This window comes from Trichogramma pretiosum, unplaced genomic scaffold (genome assembly GCF_000599845.2).
Source record: "Trichogramma pretiosum strain Unisexual culture from Peru unplaced genomic scaffold, Tpre_2.0 scaffold47, whole genome shotgun sequence".
NCBI lineage: Eukaryota > Metazoa > Arthropoda > Insecta > Hymenoptera > Trichogrammatidae > Trichogramma > Trichogramma pretiosum.
The window spans coordinates 417,057-440,026 of record NW_019640859.1 but is presented as its reverse complement, the minus strand read 5'-3'; the positions used below and the strand labels follow the sequence as shown (position 1 = coordinate 440,026).

Sequence of the window (22,970 nt, the reverse complement as noted above, 5' to 3'; positions counted from 1 at the left end):
TCCCTGAGTGCACGATTACGCACGACGACGTTACACGGGTGCTCGCGACACACGCACACGACGAGATATCGTTTTTAAGCCGCAATTATCATTGCATTAAGAGAGTAGCGACGAGCGGAGGCGACTCGTAAGAAAATTTCATGTTTATATTGTACAATAATAAATCACGATAAGTGCGCGCAATGTGTGTAGTACCTGAGAGAGAGAGAGAGAGAGTGATGTCAATAAAAATGCACACGTCGGTATGCGTCGGAGATGCAACGGAGGTGCACTTTTATCAATGCGTCTCGTATACGCATACAATGCACGCGCTCGCAACGAGAGAACAATGTCGCGTCGATCGAGTTTTTTTTTTGGAAAATTTCCCCGAGGCTGTCTCGCAAATTTATCGATGTGCGTTGGTGCTGCATGAAAAATTTGCAGCGACATAATTTTGCAGAATCATAATTTTCAGTAAAATTACCAAGTGTTTCGAGGGGGTGTAAGCTAATCATTCGATGTACCGAATAGTCGTTTTGACTACGTACAAAGCAAAAAAAACACAACCATCCCTGATCCACAAAAGCACAAAGAAATTCATAGTTAAACTTTTTAAAAAAAATACAATCTTCACTATTTGGCTTATAAAGTTACGCGATGAGGCAGTTAATTTCCGGAGATTCTTTTGATCAACGCTGAACTTTCTAAATCGTTATTTAGTAAAAATTTTAAATAAGATATATGAAATTGTTGTTTTTTTAAGGGGCTGAGATCTACTAACTCTAGTATGGAGAATCTGTTATCTACCAATGTTTCAAAACGAATAAATAGGTGGTAAAAATCGATTGATATTGCTGTCTATATTCAACAAAAAGATTGTTATTATGATCTAAAATTAGGAAAATTTATTATTACAATTATTGAAGGAAATTAGAGTAGAAATAACTTAACACCTTGATCATTACAATTTTAAGTAGCACTGCTTTGCGATTCCCCAATCTATCTAGTTTTGATAATATTTCAAATAGTCAAATGATTCTTTAATTTATTTAGTATACGATTTCCAAATGCGTATTACTTAAAATAAATATATTAAATATATCATCTGTAAAAAATAAACCCGAAACTTATTACTTCACGGACTACGTTAAATTTTGATGTAGAATCTGGTATTTTGGTTCAATGAAACTAAAATCTTTTGCCCTGAGGGTAATATCAATTGTTTATTATAAATAACTATTAACACGTTTTTTTGTTCGATACATCACTTTACAACATGTTGATCAGAAAAGCGACATTCAAATCAATATCGCATCTCGTGTGATTCAAGAGAGAGAGAGAGAGAGTAATCTATATGTATAGTGTTTGTTCGTTTTATTAAAAATTTTTCGGTATTTTTGTTTTGCTTGATTCGGTATCGTTCACTCTTTTCAACATTTGTAAGACATTTTATCGTAGTTAATTTTTTTATTACTCTCTTTAGAATTATAAACATATATATGCGTGTGTGCAATATTACTTTATTCGAAAATTATTTACATTGATCGACAGTACCGTCAAGGACATTTTCATATTCCTTCACGATTAGTTCTGATCACATCATCGCTTTTTCATATAAACATAACGCTATCTACACCAAACACTCTCTTTTGTAATTTTCACGTATAAGTATCAAAGTCAACATTTTCTTTTGTAGTGAGAAAAGATATATATTTCATATATAATATGTATATATAAACAACAAACTAAATAATGATTTATGAATGCAAATAAAAAAAGAAAAATACAATTGCGCGCTTAATAAACTGGTGTACGTCTTATGGTTATCATCAACTTCACCAATGATCTATTAGAATTATAAAACGCACTACTTCAATAAAACGCTCAATTGTTTTCCATTATTTTCTAACAAGGCCGACTTAAAATAGTACATGGAGCTCAATATCACCGACATCTACTCTTAAGAGTCGATAAAAATTTCTTTCGTTCATCCACAATAAAAATCGATCTCATTCGTTCACTTTATGGGAAATTTCGAGCGATACATTTAATTGAACTCAAAAATAATTTCGGCCTACTCAATCAGCAACCACACAACTATAAATCCTGCGTTTCACAACAATTATTCTAAGGATAAACCCAGCGGTCGACACGGCTTTCCTCATAACTATTAATAAAATAAAAGAAAACTAACTCGTGACCCTGAATTCTGATGTTTATTTATAAAAATCAGGTGTCATTGCAAATGAGAAATATTTGTAACATAAATAGCAAAGGTAACGATTGTTATTTTCCCTCTTAATACATACGATATTAGTAAAACAAACGCAGCACACGTCACATCATTACAGCAGTTGTTGGCAACTACTAACATAACTATTCATTTTTCGTCCTCATTCTTTCGCGCAAAATAACTTTAATGACTCTTCTAGAGAGCATTTACATAAAACACATATTCTCCACTAATTATTGATTTTTTTCTTCACACGCATTTTTTCACTAATAATCTTACTATAGAACGGTTTCTCCCCAGTATCATTTTTATGCTACATCAGTCGCAATAGACAGTTCTATATCGGTTTTTCCTCAACGACATCGGCAATAATGTCGATGATTACGTGCATGTCTCTTTATATTCACAATAAAACTGTAACAATAGACTTTAAAGAATATCCAACAATATGCTCGTGTACGGCGCTTCTCAGTCGCACACTTTTGAGACTATTTTTTCCATTTCAACATCTGTGTCGATGTCGTTTTGTACGTGATTGCTTGTCGTAGTCATCGTTGTCTCAGACGCACTAGTACTCTGAATGGGATTGGTCAAGTTAATGAAATGTGAGGCCATTGTTGAGGGTGGAGGCGAGTTAGGTGTACCAGGTGTCAGAGTATTGTCAAGGGGTGAGGCTGGTGAGCGCAGCGGCTCTGCTAGATCTTCCAGGCCTTCAGGCGTAGGTAATTTGTTCAATTCCTCTCTTAAGTGCTTATAATGTCTCTGTAAAATTGACGTTATTGATATATTAATAATATTTACACATTATATATAAAGAATAATAAAGGTACCACTTACCTGTAAGGCTAAAGCAGTCATTGACAATGTTCTTCCAGTTCGTCGGTCAACAGTACAATTTTCCATTTCTCTGATCCAGCCTTCTACTTGTGCGCAAATTTCATGTTTCTTGAGCCAAAAGTGTGTATGTATAACCTTTCGAAATAATAGTAATGATTAATTTATAAAGTGACTGATAACTATGAGGAAAAACATTTTCATTATTTCTTATGTAAACTTACTTCTTTAAAACAGGGACAAGGATTTTTAATCTGTTCTAGCATTGCCCATTTAACGGTAGCTTGAGATACGTTAGCGTTGTATTCCTGACTGGAATGAGCACCACTGGTGCTTCCACGAGATCTTTCGTAGCCAGGTTCATTGAAATATGGCTCAGATACCAAAATTAAAGACTGGATTGATACAAGTACCTATATGAAAAAATGAAATAATAAAATGAGTATTTACGGATCAAAATTTTTTCTTTGGGATAAAATAATTTACCTGAAGAAAACTACTAGTCTGTGCGTTCCATTTCTCTTCTGGTCTGCCGTGCCAGGTATTAAGTACACTAAGGCAGACTTTACCATCATTATAAAGATTTGGATTAAATCGAACAGTACGCCTTCCTGTGGTTTCTAAATTAATCATCATAGGACTGTTGGGATAATCAGGTGGAAAGTAAACATCAAATTCAAAGCAACCGTTGGCATAAGGTGTATCGGCCGGTCCAGTGATCAAGACTTTCATAATGTCTAAGCGATCGGTATCACAACGCACGAAGACACTGCTGCTATAGGATAATGGGAGGGCAGTTGAAAGTGTAACTGCTTCCTGAGCCAGTCGCTTAGTACGGCTTGGATGATGACGTTCACCCGCTGAGCGCATATTCGTTTCAAAGTGGTAAGACACAACGAACTTAAATCCTCCATCGGGACTTTCTTCTATCATTTCGTATGCATCTGAAAAAAAAGAAAATTCATTTAATTATTTATTTATAGAATCCCACAATGATATATTTGAATAAAAAATCATGTTGATTATGCAGAACTTAAAAACGAATATTTACCAAATTGAAGCTTTTTCATAACTTCGAGGTATCGTTGCTCAATGGATCTGAGTGGCATTTCGGGCCCCGATGAAGCTGGCCCTGCAACATCTTCACTCGCTTCAACTAATTTAGCAGTTGCATCTTGAACAATACTTGCACTATTTTGTATATCTGGTATCAGCAAGGCTAAACCTTCGTCTTGATCGCTCTCCTCCAAAAATTTGGGAACGGATTTTCCTTTAGAAGTGCCAAGAGCTTTTGCTCGATTGATTTTATTAACGTAATTGTCAACACATTGTCGCATGTTCGTTAATAAAGAAAGAATGGAAGGATCATTCGATCGTCCAGTTTGTGGTAGCAATAGCATTGCTAATTGACTCGAATTAGCCATAGCTCTCAAGAGATGTAAAATAGCTCGATAAAGCGGTATATGCCGAGCCATATCAAGAACAGAATCGTTGCGTAGATATGACGAGAGAGCCGGCAAAAGACAAGAACGCGATAAAAGCTCTGTGAATGCACTAGGTAGTTCTCTTTGGGGCTGTTCTCCAGATCCAATGTAACTCGCAAGAACTTGCAGTAATACTGTGACGTGTTCTTCTTCCGAACGTTGGCGATTGAGAGCTTGTTCAACATTCCATGATTGCTGAGTTGAGCCGGTACCAAAACCTGTTCCTTTGGCCCAATACAAATGTGACTTATCATCGCTTCGACCACCCGTTTGGGAACTTCTTTGTTCTGATCCTGTTGAATATCATTAAATTTTGATGATTTTAATATTAATTACTACGGTATATTTAAAACTGTGATAACTTACCATCAATGCTACTTGTCTGGTGAGTAAAAACTGCAAGACAATTAAGAAGCAAAAGAACAGCTCCCACTTCTACTGCACTTCTGCGGAGAAGGAGTCCATCATCCGTGGTAGGGGGAGTGTCGTGGAACAATCGTCTGAGCACATGGAACGGTAAAGTTGGTAATGAAGATGCTATGGGCGAGCTCAAAATATCTCTGCCTTCACCGTCGTCACCCACGCCGAGAGCTAATCGCAGCAAACATTGCGCACGCTTACGATCACGCAAAAGAACCTCAGAATAACCCGGAAGTCGAAGGAATAAACCAAAAGCTGCCAGTGAATGTGGAGGCACTTGCGGAGTTGGGACAATAGGTTTTGGAATAGTCTCCGTTCTACTTTCGTCCATCTCTTCGTAAGCAGATTCATTGGCTTCAGATGAAATAGGCTCAATTTTAACCCAATCCGCTTCCGTTGCCGCTTCTTGATTGGGTGATTTTTCAAAATATGTTACTGGTCTGCTTGTATCGGGATAAACAAGAGGCAAATACTGTGCAAGCACAGCCAGCCCTCCTTTTGAACTGAAAACTTCTAATGTACTACTGATACTAGGCCATTGAATCGTCGCGTTAAATTTCATTTGTTCTTCTAAAAAAACGTTACATTGTACTTATTCATTGATAATATTAAAATCAAATAATTTCAGCGTTGATACTTTACCTTTGTTTACTGACGTATTTCGTTGGTCTATGCAAAGATAAAGGCAGGGCTCTGCAAATGAATTTCCATTTTCTTTGATAAATGCTAAAAGTTGAGCTATTGAAAGGTCAGGTTGCAACACAACATTTGGTCCAACATTTGGTGCAAGTCTCAATTTATGCGCACTTATAAGAGTTGCTGGATTCAAATTTGATTCTTTAGCTGGGAATGCTGGTTCTTCTGTAAAAAATACACCATGTAAAACAAAGTTTAAAACATGAGTATGAACTATCACTTTTGAAAATGTTCCATTACTCGATTGACCGAAAAATTTGGAACGCGAATGAATAGAATAGCATACATGAGATTTACTGTTTTATTGGTATAAGTACCTCTATTCGTGCGCATTGGACCTGTACAAGGCGGTTGTCCCCGTGCTTGTGACCTATTCGAAGCATCTTTAGTTTTCTTGTTCTTTTTTAGGGTATCCATAATTTCGCTCAAGCAGGCAGCCCATTGATCACGAGTTTGACGACCGCCTAATTTCATATTGTAAAATTATTAAAAAAAAATGTTCAATGTTTTCGACGGAAAAGTGAAAGCTATTCTTTAAAATATTATTTTATCGTATTAGAGCGTTAACAGTTTTTATAATTATTAAGCCATCGCAAACTATACGCTTCATGCGAGACTCAATTGGATGAAGCATATCGAAAAGTTAACAAATGAAGTGCAAAAGGCAAGTAAATGAACATTTTCCATCGTTCTACGAGCACTTAAATAAAAGTCTTACCTATGAGTTTATCGGCAATATCACTTAATGTTGATTGCGTAGACAAGTATAACAAATGATGATAATGCCCAATAGGAAATGCTGGATGTGGTGGCATTACAGGAATAGTACTAATACTGCTAGGCACCAGTGACATAGGAATATCAGATGTAATTGATACCAAGATCTTTTCGCCTTCGAGTAGAAGTTGTAAAATCAAACGCCTTATGAAACCTGAAATACCATGTAATCCTCTAGCACCTAAAGTATTCATGATTATAAATTTAGTTATAGAGAATTGTAAAAATTATTGAAATTGGATTGAATTGAACATTACCTGATGGTATTTTTTGTTGAACAATTACTTGTGTCAAAAGTTCAGCGAGTAAGTTTTGATTAGCTTCATGATACCAACAACATTTTGATAAAAATTTGATAATAGCGCTTTCCAATTTAGTGTAAGACAAGTTTAAATTTGAGGAACTTGCAGTTGATGCTGTTGGGTAATCAACTTGTCTCTCGCAAAGTAACTGTAACAATGGCAACCAAAATGCGCTACCTTTTGAGCCAAGCCAATCTCGCATTTTACTCTCAGAGCAAACCAAAGTCAAAAATTCGAGAACTATGGCAATACTTTCTGGATCAGTCATATCCAATTCACTGACGCTCTTATCTAATTTCACGTTACGAACTTTGTCACTATCTGTTACACTTCGACTGCTATTCATCGTATGATTAGCAGTTGAAGTAGAAGGTCCTAAGTCAGCTTCGGCCTACAAAAAATCAGTTACTTATAGATTTATATAGCAAGACATTTTTTAAATAAAAATAAAATTTTACCATATCAACTTCATCATGATGTTTCTGCTGTAGAGTCTGCTGTGATCGTTCCAAAATTGTAAACTCTATTATGCACGCAGTTAATAAAGTTGGTAATCCCGAATTAATCAGCTGACATACTCCAGGTGAAGACCTAGCAGCTGAAGCTATAGATAATAGTTGACCTTCTGTCAGCGATAGACGCTTAAATTCAGATTGTGCTAGTCGAGCATATAAATCATTCAAGTCGACGCATTTCCCATCATCTGTCTGCCCTTCGCTTTGCTTATGATCATCTGAAATAGAAGCACTATACCGACTGCCACTGGTGAGATTTGGTACAGCTATTTGTATTTTTTGCAGTAGTAACTGGAAGAAGTTTGGATTTACGTAACAAAAAGCACATAAAACCGCGTCAATAGATTGTTTCAGCGCAGAATGTGTTTTCAGGGTCAAAGTCCATTGGTACAAAGCACTAAAATAAAAATTAATAAATACAACATGTATTATCTATGAATAGTTAAATATGAGTTAACGAACTGAATACAACTTACTCAAACAAATCTTCAGCGAGAAGTTCTTTTAAATCATAGTTTATGTTTTCAATCTTAGCAGTTTTCCAAATAATTGTAGAAATTGAGTGAACGTATACTGCTGGGGGTGATACAGTATTAGAGATACCTGGTAAGTTGGTGCCAGCATTTCTCATGACAGATGTTACCGCAACAGTATGAAGCCAGTCAAGAACAGCTGCCATTCGATGCTTAGTGTTTTGATCTTGAGCTGAACATAATTGTTCCAGTAACTCTACGACCATTTGCACCGGACAAGACTCTTTATTGTATAAAGTGTTTTGCAAAAGCGGTGCCGTTCTATTACTCAACATTAAATTTATTAATTTTAATCCAAGTTCTCCTGAGTGTAAACCTAACTGAAGTAAAACTTTTTCCAAGTTAGGGAAATAGAATGATGGGGCAGGAAGGAAAAGAAGATCGCAGAAAGATTCTATCAAGCCTTCCACCATAGAAGCGGCTTTCAATATTTTTTCTGATAGTTGGCTGTTTGATGAACTTAGAGACAAGCACTGATGTATTAGTCTCAACCAGCCGATACTGTAATGCATATAAATATAATTCATGTTAACCATTTTAAGAGTAATTTTAATTTTAATATAGTGCATTATTTGCATTACCTTGATTTAGAAACTTTCTCTACGTCGACATTGTCGCGTGTTTTAGAATTGCCGAAGGCAGTTATGCCCAAAAGACGAATTTGACTCAGACTTATATTTGTTGAATCACGAGGTTTGTACAGTCTTACTAGAACGGCCGTCGCTACCTCTGGCTGTGACAACGTTAAACGTATGAAAGTTAGACCAGCCGTTGGCATTGGCGGACAAATCGGAGCTAGGGCAGTGTTTCCCTCGCGAGATATTTCAAGAGCTACGGCTGATGGGCATGCTGGAATAACACCATCTCATAGTACATAGTATAATAATTATAATTAAAACCGAAAAATAAAAAATAAAAAATATTAAATATTAAATAAGAGAAGATATTTACTTGCAAGTGAAGTTAAATGCGGTTGCAACTCTACTTCTTTCAACAAAATAGCGCAAGGAAGAGTTATTGTAAGATCAATCCAGCTCTCATCAGGATAGAAATGATATGACCATGCAGCAGTTCTAGCTCTTCTGTGAGGGGTTGCACTTTGAATAAGAACGTCGGCTGCTTGAGCAGTGGGATGAAGCCAAGTCACTGTACCCAAAGGTGCAAAATTCATCAAGACTTCTTCAGGCTCTAAACTGGTGCAGGACTTTTTATTGCCACCATTCGTTGTCACAACATTATGAATATTCGAAGCATTCGATAAATGTTGCATGACCAGAGCTATCACTCCAGGTGCATTTGAACTATTGGTTACATAATTTTTGCTTGACATTACAAGATTTTCACATAGAATTCTGATACCACCCATGGTCGTGAAATGGGATAAACATTCCTCGTTGTCTAAAGCTCGTAAAATAAAACTAAGCAAAGGCTCCGATAAACCCATCATATCTCCAAGACCATCAGCAACATTTTGGATAGTAGCTGCAATAAAAATAACTTTATAATTGTCGATTCATTCTTTTCAGTAAAATTTTACGAAATTAAAAACGTACAAGATGCAAGATATATGTAAACCGGACCCAATACTAGTTTAGGGTTACTAGTTTTTTTCACCAACAAAACCAATAATTGGAAAGTAGCATCGATAATGGTTGGTGGAGTATTGTTTGTTTCAGCCGTTGCATTATTCGGGCTCGACGATTGAACTTTCGAAGGAGACCACGCAGTTTTAGAGCAATGTGCCAGTGCTCCCATAAGACGCATCATTGTTGGTTCATGTTGAAGTACTAAAATACCAATGACGAATCATTATATTGAAAAGATTATCTAATTAAATGTACGTGACTATATACCAGTATCGGCAATGCAGGGAACTCGAGGTGTTTCCGAAACCGGTGGGCGCGTTGAAGATTGTTTTTCAGCAGCTTTACTTTCATCAGTTTGCGATGTATTCATTTTTTCTGGTATATCTGATTGACTAGAGGTTGTGCTATATGATTCTCCGACTTCCATTTCGGTACCTGCATCTTGTGCTGTTGGATTCTACAAAAATATGATATTGTTAATATAATATGATTGGATCTGGATATGCATCTTGTATTATCTACTTACAGGAGCTAATGGAGTTTGTACAAGTCTGCATACAAGTTTTAAAAGGGCTACAACCAGTGCATCCCATGAAGCTGGTTTACTCTGCTTTGAATCATTTCCCAAAACGCAAGTGTAAAGTCCGCCGAAGCCAGCAAGTTGACTTGAAGCTTCAGCCGTACTACCACATTGTGCTCCCACTATACATAATAATTATTTAGAAATCGATTCATATGAATGAGTTATTATTCTTTCAATACCTCTAACTCCTCTAACGTGGTTCGAAACTAATTCTCCGACGCACTCGGTTATACTCATGGCCGTGCCTAAATCGGTGTTGTTGAAATTCATATTTAGTAACGAGTTGATTAATCTGCATTGTGCATCGAGCGGTCCACGTCTTGCAACCAATGCTCCACCAGGTTGGACTAATTGGTACACAACCCATAACAAAAGCTCTTTCATTGAATTTCCTAACGAACTACCAGGTGCGACAATATCACAACGCATGGCTAGTCTTGAAAGGAATTCTTGTAGAGCTTGGCACAAAGTCGGACCAGCCTAAGGAAAATTTGAGAAAAGAATTATGCATATAATTTTTTAGGGCAGTACAACATTAATTCCAAAAGTTTATAATTTGAATACTCACCATTCCAAAATGTTTATTGGCCGAATCAATATTCAAACCGTTTCCAGACAATAACCGAAGAAGCATGGCACCCATATTTTTTTCTTTTACAATAACGCTAGCCATTCCACCCAATAATCCGTCCAGTGAAGCACTGCAACTAGCAGCTTCATTAAGCTCAGACTTCATTGCTTGATTACTAGCCAAAGTTAAAGTTTGCAACAGATAGCACCAAGCACGCAAAGATACACCAGGGTGCCATGAAAATGCAGAAATTAATCCACTAATTGCATTTGCACTCAATGGAATTACTGGTTGCATTGAATACTGAGACGAATTCGATGCATCACTCGATGCATCAAGATTCAATGTTAACCATAATTGTAAAAGTGTCTCCAAATTTCCTGAGCTCTAAAGAATAAAATACCCATAAGTTTACATCTCCGTTTATGATTATATACATTTTATCCATGGACCAACCTGTACATGACGTTCACAAAATATTTTATCAAAACATCTTGTTAACATAAGTAAACTAGATGGCGGAGAATCTGTTACATTTCTCGTTCCATAATTACCACTATTGTAAGTATACTTCGGTGGCTGTAAAAATATGAAAAATGTAATGAATTATTTTTTACATAACAATCGAGTGCCTTTAAAAGTATAATAAATTTACTTACATTAATCGTAGCATTTATACCAATAGGTAAATTATATTTGCCCAAAGTAGAAAGTCTGCGAAGAGCAATAGCCACGCCAGTTTCTACTCCATATTCTAATCTCGCATCAATTGCTTGTGAAATACTACTTGGAAAATTATAATAATGAATCAATTAAATAGAACAAAATAATAAAAATTATTACTTGATAAATAAAAGCGTACCCAAAGTTCGTGATAGTAGAATACTTCGAGCTCGTACCACCTTTTTTCAAAATAGTTTTGCCTCTTTCTAAAATGTTATCTAAAAATTCTTCAAATTCACTATCATCAGACTCGAGCAACGATGGAAGATTGAAAGCATTTATCTTTGTAGATGGATTTGGTGTAATAATAATGCTATCTTGAGTATCTTCGTCTTCGTCGTGAAAGGATTCATCATTTTTGAATTTAGAACCTAGCATAGCAGTAGACGCACGCTCATTCATGTAACTTTCCTCAATGTTTATATTAATATCATCAACAGGTATCGTTTCAAAGACCTGATCTATTATGGACTCATGAGTTGTGACATTTCGTGGATACAATTTTTCACCTGAAAATTAATCATTTTAATATTTATAAATTTAGATTGAAGATATTAGAATTATTTATTGAAAAAATACCTTCTAACAGATCTTGTAATAAACACGATACAGCGTGGGATAACCAAGCAATATCAGATGTTTTAGTAGCTAATTTCATTAATTTAAAAAGTTGATCCTGCGTCATGAGTTCTCCTAATGTTATAACAGGCTGAGTTGATATTACTAATTTTGCAATAACCTAGATTGATTGAAATAATAAAAGGTCGAAATTATTGATATTTTTAATAGTATTTGGCTTGAATAAAATTGCAAATAAAAAAAAATACTTACTTTGCAAGTCAGAAGGAACATATCAACATTAGATGAATTGTTTAAAAGCAAAGATACCAAATCACGTGCTACAGGTAAAATAGTTTGATATGATAAATTTCTAGAATTGTCGCCTCCATCTGAATCCATAGGCTCTGATGATTGACTAGAATGTAAAAACGAAAATATCTTTGAATGTTGCTTAGTATATAAAAATATATTTAAAATTGATAACGACTGCAGTGAATTAAAAATTAGATAATAAATTGAACCAATTTTAAATAAAATAAAAAGAATAGTTTCCATACCTTGCGCTGGATGTTGATGCAGCTTTAGGAACTCTGTTAAAATGGCATTCATGCCTTCTTATACCAAATATGTCCTTAAAATGTTTGGTTGAAGAAGAATGTTGTTTTGTTTGCTTTTTCTGCATTTTCTCTTGATTTTTGATTGCTGCTTCGAGTTTAGATGATAAGCTGGCAGTCTGCATAAAAAGTGTAGCCTTTGGAAAATATATCAAAAAAGATTTTTAACTCAAAAATACCAAACATAAAAAGCAAAAGAAATAAAATTAAATCGTAAAATTACCTGCGACGAGGAAGGATGATACTTTTTTGCTTCAGCATCTTGCAAAACTTGTTTATGATGCATAAGGCGCTTCTGTAACTTTTTACGATAATTCCGCGAAGCAGAATTTCTACCTGATCCTACAAATTTTTTCTGCATAGCTACTTCACCTTGAATGAATTCCCATCGACTCGAAATTCCTAATGAAATTTAAAAATTGCAAATTGTTTAAATACTTAAGAATACTTATTAATGACTAAAATAGAATAAAACAATACCTTGTTGCTCTTTCATTTTATCTTGATTTTCTTCTGCAGGAGACGAATGAATAGCTGTTGTATCTAAACACACTGACAAAAACAGTAATACCCATCCAATTAAACTGCTATCCAACCTATTAGAACCGTTTGGTTGTGTTGATGATAGAGGTGTCAACAATTTTCCAAGAGTAGAAACCATGGCGTCAATTACTAATGATTTATTATTACAAGTAATCAAAGACTTTCGCCCCAAGAATGTTAGTAATATGAAAACTCTGCAATCAATTATCAATTTTTTAATTTATAATATATCATGAGCACAAAAGTCGAATAATGTTAAATTACTTTTAAAGTAAACTTACCGGTCTTGAGGAAAAATGTGTATAGAGGACACTGAATAAAGATTGACTAAAGTATTAGCAAGGAATTGACCCCACCAATCCTTATGCCCAGCTGCTTTGGCTAATAAAGCCACGACATAAAGTTGTAAATGTGGTGCAGGCGTCATAACGCATATAGAATTGAATAACTGTTCACAAACTGAAGGTGTGAAAGCATCGTACAGCGTAGCTGGTACCTGAAGAAGAATTGCATGATAGGAAATATAATTTATATAAGTTATAATTTGTAAATAGAAAATACTTACGGAAGGAATAGGGCCAATTTCATAGATAGTATACAAAAGTATGTCTAAAAGGGTTTCACCGAGAATCCTCAATTTGTCGGTGGATGCATTAGCAAGAGTATTTGATGTTGAGTTCTCGGGATTTCTCCAATTCTCTAACCTTTGCCAAACACTTCTTATTATGTTAAGTTGGTGTTGATACATTACACACTCTTGATACGTTGTTAAAATTTTTCCCGAGGGTCCGTCTTGTCTGGTTTCAAAGTGTTTACCTTGACTCAAGTAATATTGCATGTGTAACACATTAGCTGTTTCGGCACATAGTAATGGGTCTAGATAGCTTTTCAATCTTTCAGTCGCTAATGTAAATCTACAGAACAATAAAATATTATTATTTAAGATAAAAAATTAATTTGCATCAATAAATTGAATACATACCTGCAATGTACGTCTTCAGCTAAGGCAGATAAAACTGTACACTGTGACTCAATGTTGTTCCGTAACGGCAATTCTGAATAATTTTTGGAAACATTAACTTGTTCGGCATAATCTTCTCCCGGTAGCACAATCATGTGTCCGTTAAACGTTCCTAAAGGTATTTTACATCTTGTCGTAGACATGCCATATCTTCCGATTGTCGTTATCTATATAAATCAAATGAGCGAAAAATTTTGGTTTGAAATATGATGATGTATAAGAGAAAAAAAAAAGATTCAAGCCTATTTTTACTGGAAATAGAAAAAAAAATCCAGAATTTTACCTTCAAGTATCTGCATACTGGTGGTGGTTGGAGATCATTTACAGCCAATGGTTTAGTACCTATGTCACCTGCTACTACAAGTCTCACACCGTCTGCTTCTTCACTTTTAGTCCATACATCAATTGATAGGGAAACCAAGTCGTTACACGCAGGTATCATAAAATCGGTAAGCAACACTGGAGCACCGAAATCTAAAATAACGAATCTTCTTGCTCCCGAATGCATTCTTTCTACTACCAAAGCTTGCTGCGGTGGCCAACACAGTAGTCGTCCCCATGGGAAATTAATATCCTCTTTCTGGAAAGTAAATTTTAAAATGAAAGTTTCATTTAAATTAAAATTTTGATAGGTAAAATAAATCGTTTTATGTAAAGCTGAGAAAATTAGTAAAATCAATTCATCTACAAAATTACTGAGAAAAATAATTTTAAGTACTTGGAGCATAAAATATCGAATGAAAAAAATAAATAAGATTACCCATACATTCACATATAAACAATGAATAATACAGTGAAACCACTCATAAACCGCGATAGACATAACAAAATTAATTAATGATTTTATCAAATAATAAGCTCGAGCGTAATACAATTATAAAAATGTCCAGTAACGTTACATAAAAATTACTACAGTGCTTCGCCTTTATTTCTGACCTTTTTAGCACTTGCATCTTTAAGTTTGCTAGTGGTTGCAGAAGTAGAGGCTGTAGAAACAACGTTAGAGATTAATGGAGACTTGACGCTTTTAGGTACAGTCGACAATTGAGATGGTTTGTCACTGTAAACACTCCAGATGTGAGTAGTTCCTAATTGACTATGAATGTTGATTTCATCGCTATCCGACTGATCTTCTAACGAATATGTGTGATAATCATGATTTTTCTTCGAAAATGATTCGAATGTAGACGGTTTGTGCACATTTTTTACACATTGGCTCAGAAAATCCGTAAGTTTGGTTGTTAGTTTTGCTTGAAGATCCGGACCCAAAGTAGCAGCATCAAAGTTCTACAATGTTACAAGGAACCTTGCATCAGTGAGTGGGTGCCACGAGTGATAATCTCTTTTTCCGTTGCTTATTTCTCGGTCAATTTTTAATAAGTGATTTGTTTTTTGTACCGTATTTTTCGATATATGTAACTACGCACGCTTATGATGTATTATTGAAAGCTATCATACGTTATCAAAGCACCCCATCAATAAGTATTCAAGTTAATTTAATAAAAACAAACACCATGCTCACGAGGAAACAGTACCATGAATGATATTACTCGATAAAAATGAAATGTTTTTGAACTTACGTATGCATGATGAATTGTTTTGGTGTCAGATGTAGCATTTGCTGTTGTAGGCGCTGCTGAATCGTACAATACACCAGAATTTATGGTAGAAACTGTGGGTACAAAAGCATCCACTTTTTCCAGTTTTGTACCATCGGACGCTGCGTGACAAGTGAAATGAAGAGGCTCAACCTGTAATTCACACATCTCATTTAAATTTGAAATTGGATTAATAAATATAAAATTGTTGGCAATAATTACCTCCAGAAGCCCCCTCATAGTGTGGTTATTGCAGAGTGATTTTAATTTGCTCGGTACAACTAAATCATTAGCAGAATGTAAGGGTAAGGATAGTAAATCCCTCAAATCAATGGAATCTTGCAAATGTGTTGATTGTAAAGAGATTTGAGATAACGGTATTGAATCTCCATTGAAAGTATAAATATTACTACAAACTGTAGATAAAGAATTTGGCTTCATCGAGAAGGGTGGATCCAATTCAAATAATTCAGTTTCAAATGGCGAGTTGTACAACCCAAATCTAAAAAAGTCATAAAACATTTTGTTAAAAACGATAAAAGACATTCCCTAGTGAAATATTTTTACAGCATTTTTTTATACCTTGTTGCAAGTAATAAGTGATAAGGATCAACTCGTTTTGACATTTCTGAAGATATGTCTTGAATAAGTTTGATGCACTGATGAGCAACTTTATGACTTCTATCAAATGTCAACAGTTTTGTCAAAAGTACAGAAAACCATCTTAAAGAGCCAGCCCATTTAATGCTTACTATATTAGGTAATATAGACTCTAAAACTGATAACAGACTATCTTCAAATGTACGAGGCGCCATATCTTCTAAATTATTAACGTCCCTAAAAATTTCAATAATTTAATAATTATAATGCTAAAAAAAATTTCAAAAATAAATAATAACTTACTCAAGACACAATATAATTAACTTAATACACTTGTGCGCGATACTTCGGCCAGCATCCAAAATACAACTACGTAACAATGCAGGTAGACTTTTCTCAACACAATGGATCATTTCCAACTGGAATGTTCGGACTTTTGTATTAGAAGGAGAATTGTATCTAGTCAGTCGTATTGCAGCAACCCATACTAATATATCCAAGGCTAATGACTGTACAACTGGTGACCTAAAACGATCGATTTTCAAAAAATTAATAAATTCAAATCGATGAATTGAATTTGAAGATGTTAATTCACTTACTTATCAGATGTTTCTAAGCAAGCAATATTCAACAAATTTTCAATAAAACGTTTGGATTCCAACATAGCACACCTCTGCAATTTTTCATTAGGAATAGATGTAGGATGTACAGTTCTAACCGTAATGGAAATTTCATGAATCCAGTCACAACCAATATGATTCTCTGATTTCTTACTGGAAACTCTTTCTATGGTCGCACCCGGCGGAAGTGGACCGGTTTCATCTATTCTCAATTTTTTAGAAGTCGGCGGCTTCGATTCCAAAAAACTAGTTTGAGATTTTGATGTTCCTTCTTTCAAAGAATCATTGCATGCTTTAATATGAACAATAAGTGTTTTGGCTTTAGTTTTGAACAATTTTGGACTGGTGAGAGTTATACAGCCCGAATGATCAGATAAATCCATGCAATTCTTAAGATTTATAGGACCACTCAAAATTTCCATATTTGCGACTTTTCCCACATCTTCTGAAGTATCAGGATTTTCGCTTGTAGGGTCGGTGCAATATTTATTGATATCGATTCCCTCATCAACCTGTACAGCCAAACCTTTTTTTTTGTTAACAATACTGTTTACATTTTGTTTGTACAGTGTCACTTGAATGTTTGGAAGATCGTGACATGGATAATGTAAAGTAAAACGAACATCAACGTGACCAACATTTCCAGCTGCATTTCGTGGCAGTGTGAGTTCAAATAAATGGTCATCCCAAGATGTACTAGAAGTTTTTAAAATTTTTATTATTTAATTGTGGTTTAGATTTTGATGTTTTCAACATTCTCATTCTAATAAAAACTTACCCGTCACTCTGTAATCGCCATGTTCGTGTGTGATGTTGGTCCTCCTGCTGATGAAGATGTTGGGGATACCGACGTTGGCGTTGGGCTTGCATCATTTCACTCCAACAAGGTGGTACATTAGCTCCATATGCAGGTGAATGCCAGTCAAATCTTGTCAGACCATAGAGCATTTGAAGATCAGCATGTGATAAATTTTGCTTGTTTGCTAGCATAAGTTCTCTGAAAAAATATAAAATGAAAATTAAGTACCAATTTTCAGGAATGTCAGTTTTTCGTGCAACTAAATAAAAACAAACAAATTGAAGAAATAAAACAATTAGACTCGTCACTTTTTACTTACGAATTAATGTTAGATGACCTAGAAGTACTTGGAGTATTCAATTCATTTTCATCACTGTTTGCATCAACAATCATGTCAGAAGTTACAGAATCTTTATCTTCGGAAGACTCATCTTCATTTGTTATATTAAAAAAATGAAGTGCACCGTCTTTAGTACACGCACAAAGTTTATCCAATCCTAAAATTATCATTGAAGAAATTTTTTTTAATTTCTTATGTTCTTTTTCACGTAAAATAGAATAAATTTAAGTTTATTAATGGGCACTCACGACTACAATAAGCAGCTGATATAAACTTTTGATTTTGATCTTCAGAGTTTGTTTCAGTAATTGTTTTAAGACTAGCAAGATCCAACAATCGAATAATTCCATCTCGACATACTACAGCCATTTGTCCTCGTAATACATCTTCAGTACTTGGTGCATTTAACATACTTGTACCAAAACTTGAATCGCTCTCAGATATTGGTATAAGTACGCATTCTTTTGGCGATTGACTTGGCGGCAATTCTCGTCTCAAAATCGGTTCAGGAGCTAATCTTACAACTTTACCAGAAAAATCCAAAGCGTAAATAATGATTAAAGCATTTGGAAGTTCCTCATCTTCTGCATGAGTAAATACACCATTTGGCAATGGTTTTTCCGGAGGCTCTTCAGGATTTTCTGTAGAATCCCAATTCATTGGATTTTTAGGACTACCTGTTAGTATAATTTTACGTAAATATAAATATTTTTTAATAATTATTAATAAATAATGCGATGAATATTTTTAAAAATAATAATTGATGAACTAATCTTACCATCCTCGTCAACTTCCATGTGAAATGTATTGGTGATCAAGTCATCTACAGACTCTTCTTCTTGAGGGCACATAGTAACCACTAAATGTTTACCATCCTTTGTAGGCAAAATATTGTTTATCCTTAATGCTCCATGACCCTCGACCCGCAAAGTTTGTATGACAATTGGTTTGGCATTGTTGGACTTTTTCACATCTAATGCTCTCCAAGCTTTTTCAATTGCAGATGTAGATGCAACGTGTTCAGATACAAAAGAACCAATGGGATTTGAATTAGTATCAAATGAACTAGATGGTGGATTGGTGTTATTGCTATAATAGACTGGAGGAACTAGAGGTACAGTAGGATACATTCCTAGTTGGTCACTAGTATTCATTTCCGTTTCTTCATTAATTTCGTCAAGCAAAAATTTACTAAAAAATATTTCTTGATATAGAGTTTCTTGTCTCACTCCATTTGAACTAGCACTTGTACCAGTTCCAGAAATTTGTTTTTTGCTCTTTCCCGAACTGTCTTTTGAACTATCTTTACTTACAGACTCTAAAGAGTTGGATTTATGATCGAAATCACAAACTACAAGATAGTGTGTAGTAGTAGACAAGTCTTTACTTGCAGCTTCACTTGTGGCAACTTTCATAATGTCAAGACTGTTCATTTCACTTGCTGCACTATTAGCACTATTCATAGCATGAACTAGAGATGATGATGAAGCAATATTAGATGTAGATGACCATACAACATTAATACTAGGAACACATCTAGAGCTCACAGAAACACCACTGACAAGACATGGTTTGGATTTAAATGAATCTGCTAAAGTGCTACTTTCATTTTGATCTTGACTTTTGCCTTTGTCATTTGTTGTTGATTTTAAACCATTCACTAATGCAAGTGCTGTCAGCTGAGTTTTAGGATTTAAACATGTACTGGTACTAGGTTTGTAATCATCTGACAGTGCTTCTGTATCATGAGGGTTGGGTAAAAATCCAGAACTTAAAGATGGAAGAGTTTTCGTTGCACTGAAATCGTACCAACCATTATTACTCGAAGAAATACTACAAGCAGTCAAATAAAAGTGGGCCTCCTTCTGTAATTGGAAATAATAATGATACATTTAAAAAAGAAATGATTTAAAAACTTTATAGATAAAAAATCTACAAAATTTCAAGTTTACCTTCAAATTATTCTGAACATTCCAAACATTGATAAACCCTCCTTGAGATGATGTAGCAATGAGCGTTTTAATGTTTGTTGAGCCAATAACATCCACATTTTCATTAACAAAAACAGCTGGTGCTGTGGCTAGTGTAACAGATAATGGTACATTTTGTGTATATTCGCCCTTAACAAATGGACAAGATGGTGAATGCCTTTCGTGCTCAGACCAGGGCTCATCTGTGGGTTCCCAACACACTAAGCAAACACTACATGTAAAACACATTGCTCTGTCTTCCCCTGTAGTGTTTGGTTGGTGGTAAAATCCAGCTTGAGCCATTTGATCTGGTAAAGCCCATCTAGAAGAAAAACCAATCATTAGGTCATATTCATAATTATTAAAGTGGATATTGAAAAGAATGAAATTTTTACTTGTAATTCATGTGAGGCCATTTAAAAAAAGTATCTCTGCGAGCTGCTTCACTGTACATTAATACTTTTCCATTAGTTCCAGGATCTAAAGGAATCGAAGACGGTAATAGACTATTGAGTCTTTCATTAATTGCAGAAGCAATTGGTAAAACAGGTATATGCTTGTTTTGTTTTTTAAGGTCTACTACCAAAGTCGAACACACAAGTTTTAGTGCAGTGTGTGGCAGTTCTACACATATTGTGGACCACTGAAAAAAATCGAAATTAGATTTTAAAATTGAATTGTTCCAGTAGTCAAATTTAAAAATGTTATAATTAAATGGTACCTTTTGAGCTTTAATTACTTTATTCCTAGCTGCTTTTTCAGCAGTGATTTTTTTGTTCAACTCATTCAACACTTCTGTTACATGATCTATTGTAACAAGTTTTGATTGTAACAAATGATGATATAATATTAAAGCTTCTGAACGCAACATTTCCAACTTAACGATATCTTCTCCTTTAGATAGAGGAGTTTGTAAAAGTGTATCCAGGAGTAAGACACCATTATAATCTCCTCTGACACCAATGCTTTTTCCATCAGTGTACAAAATTTTGTCAACCCCTCCCAAGTGAACGCCCTTGAATTTTCCATCATAATTTCCTAGAAAAAAAATTCACCAATTTATAATTCAGTAAGCAACATTTATTGTTCTACTACAACCAAAAATATGTTTAATTTTATTTATAAAACACTAATCAAGATTGATAAGTTTCTTATCAGTATGTTCTAAGAATAAACTTTCACAGCTTAAATTGCATGGGTATTGATAAACAATGTATTTTTTCTTTTTTAAATAAGAAAATTCTTTTTAAGAAAGTAATAAATTTAACTTTCTAAATGAAAATTAAAATCATGAATCAAGAAGCGTGAAATCAAACTAAGACTAGGTCCGTTCATAATCGATCTTTTGACAACAAGTAAACAATCAATGGCGTTGTTGATTCGAAAGACATTCATCGACATTCCGGTGTGTTCGTCGCGCATAATATACACGCGATTTGTACAAATAATTGCTAGATATTAATTTGTCGCGCTTCGAGTCGGAAAAACTGGACGCTCGAGGCACGTGCGAAACAGCAGTGTGCGTGAGATATACGCAATAAAAATGCAGCATACACATCGTCAACGTCACTTTCGCGTGAATAAAAAAATAAAGTGTAGACACGCGAGAGAGACAGAGCAAGTGTTTTTATAAGCTCGAGCGAATGACATAATTTTTCGGTCGACACATAGCATATATAGATCATGTGACGAGACAATAAGGATGCCAGATGACGACGAGAATATTGCAAACATGGTGAAAAGATTCGCGAAACACGCGTGCACGTATGGACATGTGCATGTGTGTGTGTGTGTGTGTGCAGCAGCACGCGCCTCTGGGTCAATTGGCGCTGATAAAAGGGACTACTACTTAGGAAAATTTGCTTGCGCGATCTCATTGAAGGTTCCTTTCTTTTTTTTTTTTTTTTCACTTACCGGCCGACTCGGTCTGTTGCAAAATAAGACCGGAGCTGACATCGAAGACGACGAGTTGATTGCTGGCAGTGGTGATGAGGAGGACGTTCAGACTCGGGTGGTAAACGATCTGTCTGCACGGGGCGTCAACGCTGAGGAAGCCATCCTCCTTGAGCTGCCGGGGATCGTCATCGGCCATCTTCGCCAGAGCATTTAACCCATGCGACGCGAATTAGCGGATGCCTCGAGGTCGTCGTCGATGGATAAAACGACGATGATCGTCGTCGAATGATGATTCTCCGTTTGCGCACACCTAGACGAGCTGCGCTGCTGGTGCCGCGGCTGCTGCTGTCTCGAGCTTTCGCTTCGCGCACCGAAGCAAAATTTTCGACGGTTATGAATTTTCTCTCCGTGCGTTTTTCTTCGCAAGTGATAATGGTGCGTGCCGTTGCGAGCTACCAACGGCGATGATGTCTGGCGCGCTTTCTCCTCGAGCTCTCCTCTCGGCGAGACACGGTTTGTTGTTTCTTCTTCTCTGACTTCTTGTCCGATGCAGTGGCAGTAGTAGTACAAGGAATCAGCAGTAGCTCTGCACAGCAGCAGTAGATGATAGTGCACACAGCGCAGTAACAACAACGAACAAACAGAGATTATATGTATGCCTGTGTGTGTGTGAGTGTGAGCGAGTTGTGTTTGTTTAAATGTGTGGTGAGAGACAGACAGAGAGGTATAATAATGAGGTATTATAGTAGTCTTACAACGAGCAGCCACCCACTGTCCTGCGAAACGTGCGTGTGCGTGTGTGCTGTGTGCCAAGTTCCGACGTGTTCGTCGGTTGTTTCACTCGCTCTGTTCCTCTGGAATGCCAAAAAGTTCGCACAACTGCCTGCCTGCTGCTGGCTGGCTGGCCGACTGTGGTGTTGTCTCTCTCTCTCTCTTTCTGGCTCGCGCTCGCTCTCGCACAAATCGCATGCGAGTTCGCGCACAATGAGTCGCTATCTTTCTCGCTCGCCTCGTACGAACATAAGCAGCAGCAGCGATCCAGTCTCCTCTCTCGCTTCCCCCTTTTCTCTCGCATATACCTGCCTGTACGCGTGCGTATCTATATACCTATATATATATTTATTTCGTGACTGCGAAGTGCGAATCTCGCGTAGTTTCTCTAATGCTCGCTG

General features: G+C 35.8%; 1 protein-coding gene across 7 annotated transcripts; it reads right to left on the bottom strand.

Annotated features, from left to right (window-relative positions):
• Positions 1 to 1,175: 1,175 nt before the first annotated feature.
• Positions 1,176 to 22,726, bottom strand: LOC106654447 (baculoviral IAP repeat-containing protein 6). Of its 7 annotated transcripts, none has more exons than XM_023463676.1 (46): positions 22,554 to 22,725; positions 21,817 to 22,384; positions 20,624 to 20,940; positions 20,298 to 20,545; positions 19,885 to 20,224; positions 18,711 to 19,797; positions 18,181 to 18,609; positions 17,912 to 18,089; positions 17,572 to 17,790; positions 16,773 to 17,489; positions 16,477 to 16,698; positions 16,156 to 16,410; positions 15,796 to 16,075; positions 15,556 to 15,726; positions 14,912 to 15,262; positions 14,259 to 14,555; positions 13,937 to 14,142; positions 13,520 to 13,868; positions 13,236 to 13,450; positions 12,892 to 13,148; positions 12,635 to 12,813; positions 12,355 to 12,548; positions 12,068 to 12,212; positions 11,816 to 11,975; positions 11,376 to 11,745; positions 11,173 to 11,296; positions 10,970 to 11,092; positions 10,511 to 10,900; positions 10,122 to 10,422; positions 9,886 to 10,061; positions 9,627 to 9,816; positions 9,327 to 9,560; positions 8,725 to 9,255; positions 8,355 to 8,637; positions 7,717 to 8,274; positions 7,184 to 7,637; positions 6,681 to 7,116; positions 6,365 to 6,604; positions 5,964 to 6,110; positions 5,593 to 5,811; positions 4,897 to 5,520; positions 4,098 to 4,823; positions 3,533 to 3,990; positions 3,271 to 3,459; positions 3,050 to 3,184; positions 1,176 to 2,974 (listed from the first exon to the last, which is right to left on the bottom strand). In XM_023463676.1, exons 2-46 carry the CDS (start codon positions 21,992 to 21,994, stop codon positions 2,681 to 2,683), a joined length of 14,196 nt encoding a protein of 4,731 aa, XP_023319444.1. In that variant the 5' UTR covers positions 21,995 to 22,384; positions 22,554 to 22,725; the 3' UTR covers positions 1,176 to 2,680. The 7 variants fall into 7 exon arrangements, with proteins under 7 accessions (XP_023319444.1, XP_023319445.1, XP_014229821.2 ...); XM_023463677.1 differs by having other exon boundaries at positions 4,897 to 5,517; XM_014374335.2 differs by having other exon boundaries at positions 8,355 to 8,622.
• Positions 22,727 to 22,970: the final 244 nt, after the last annotated feature.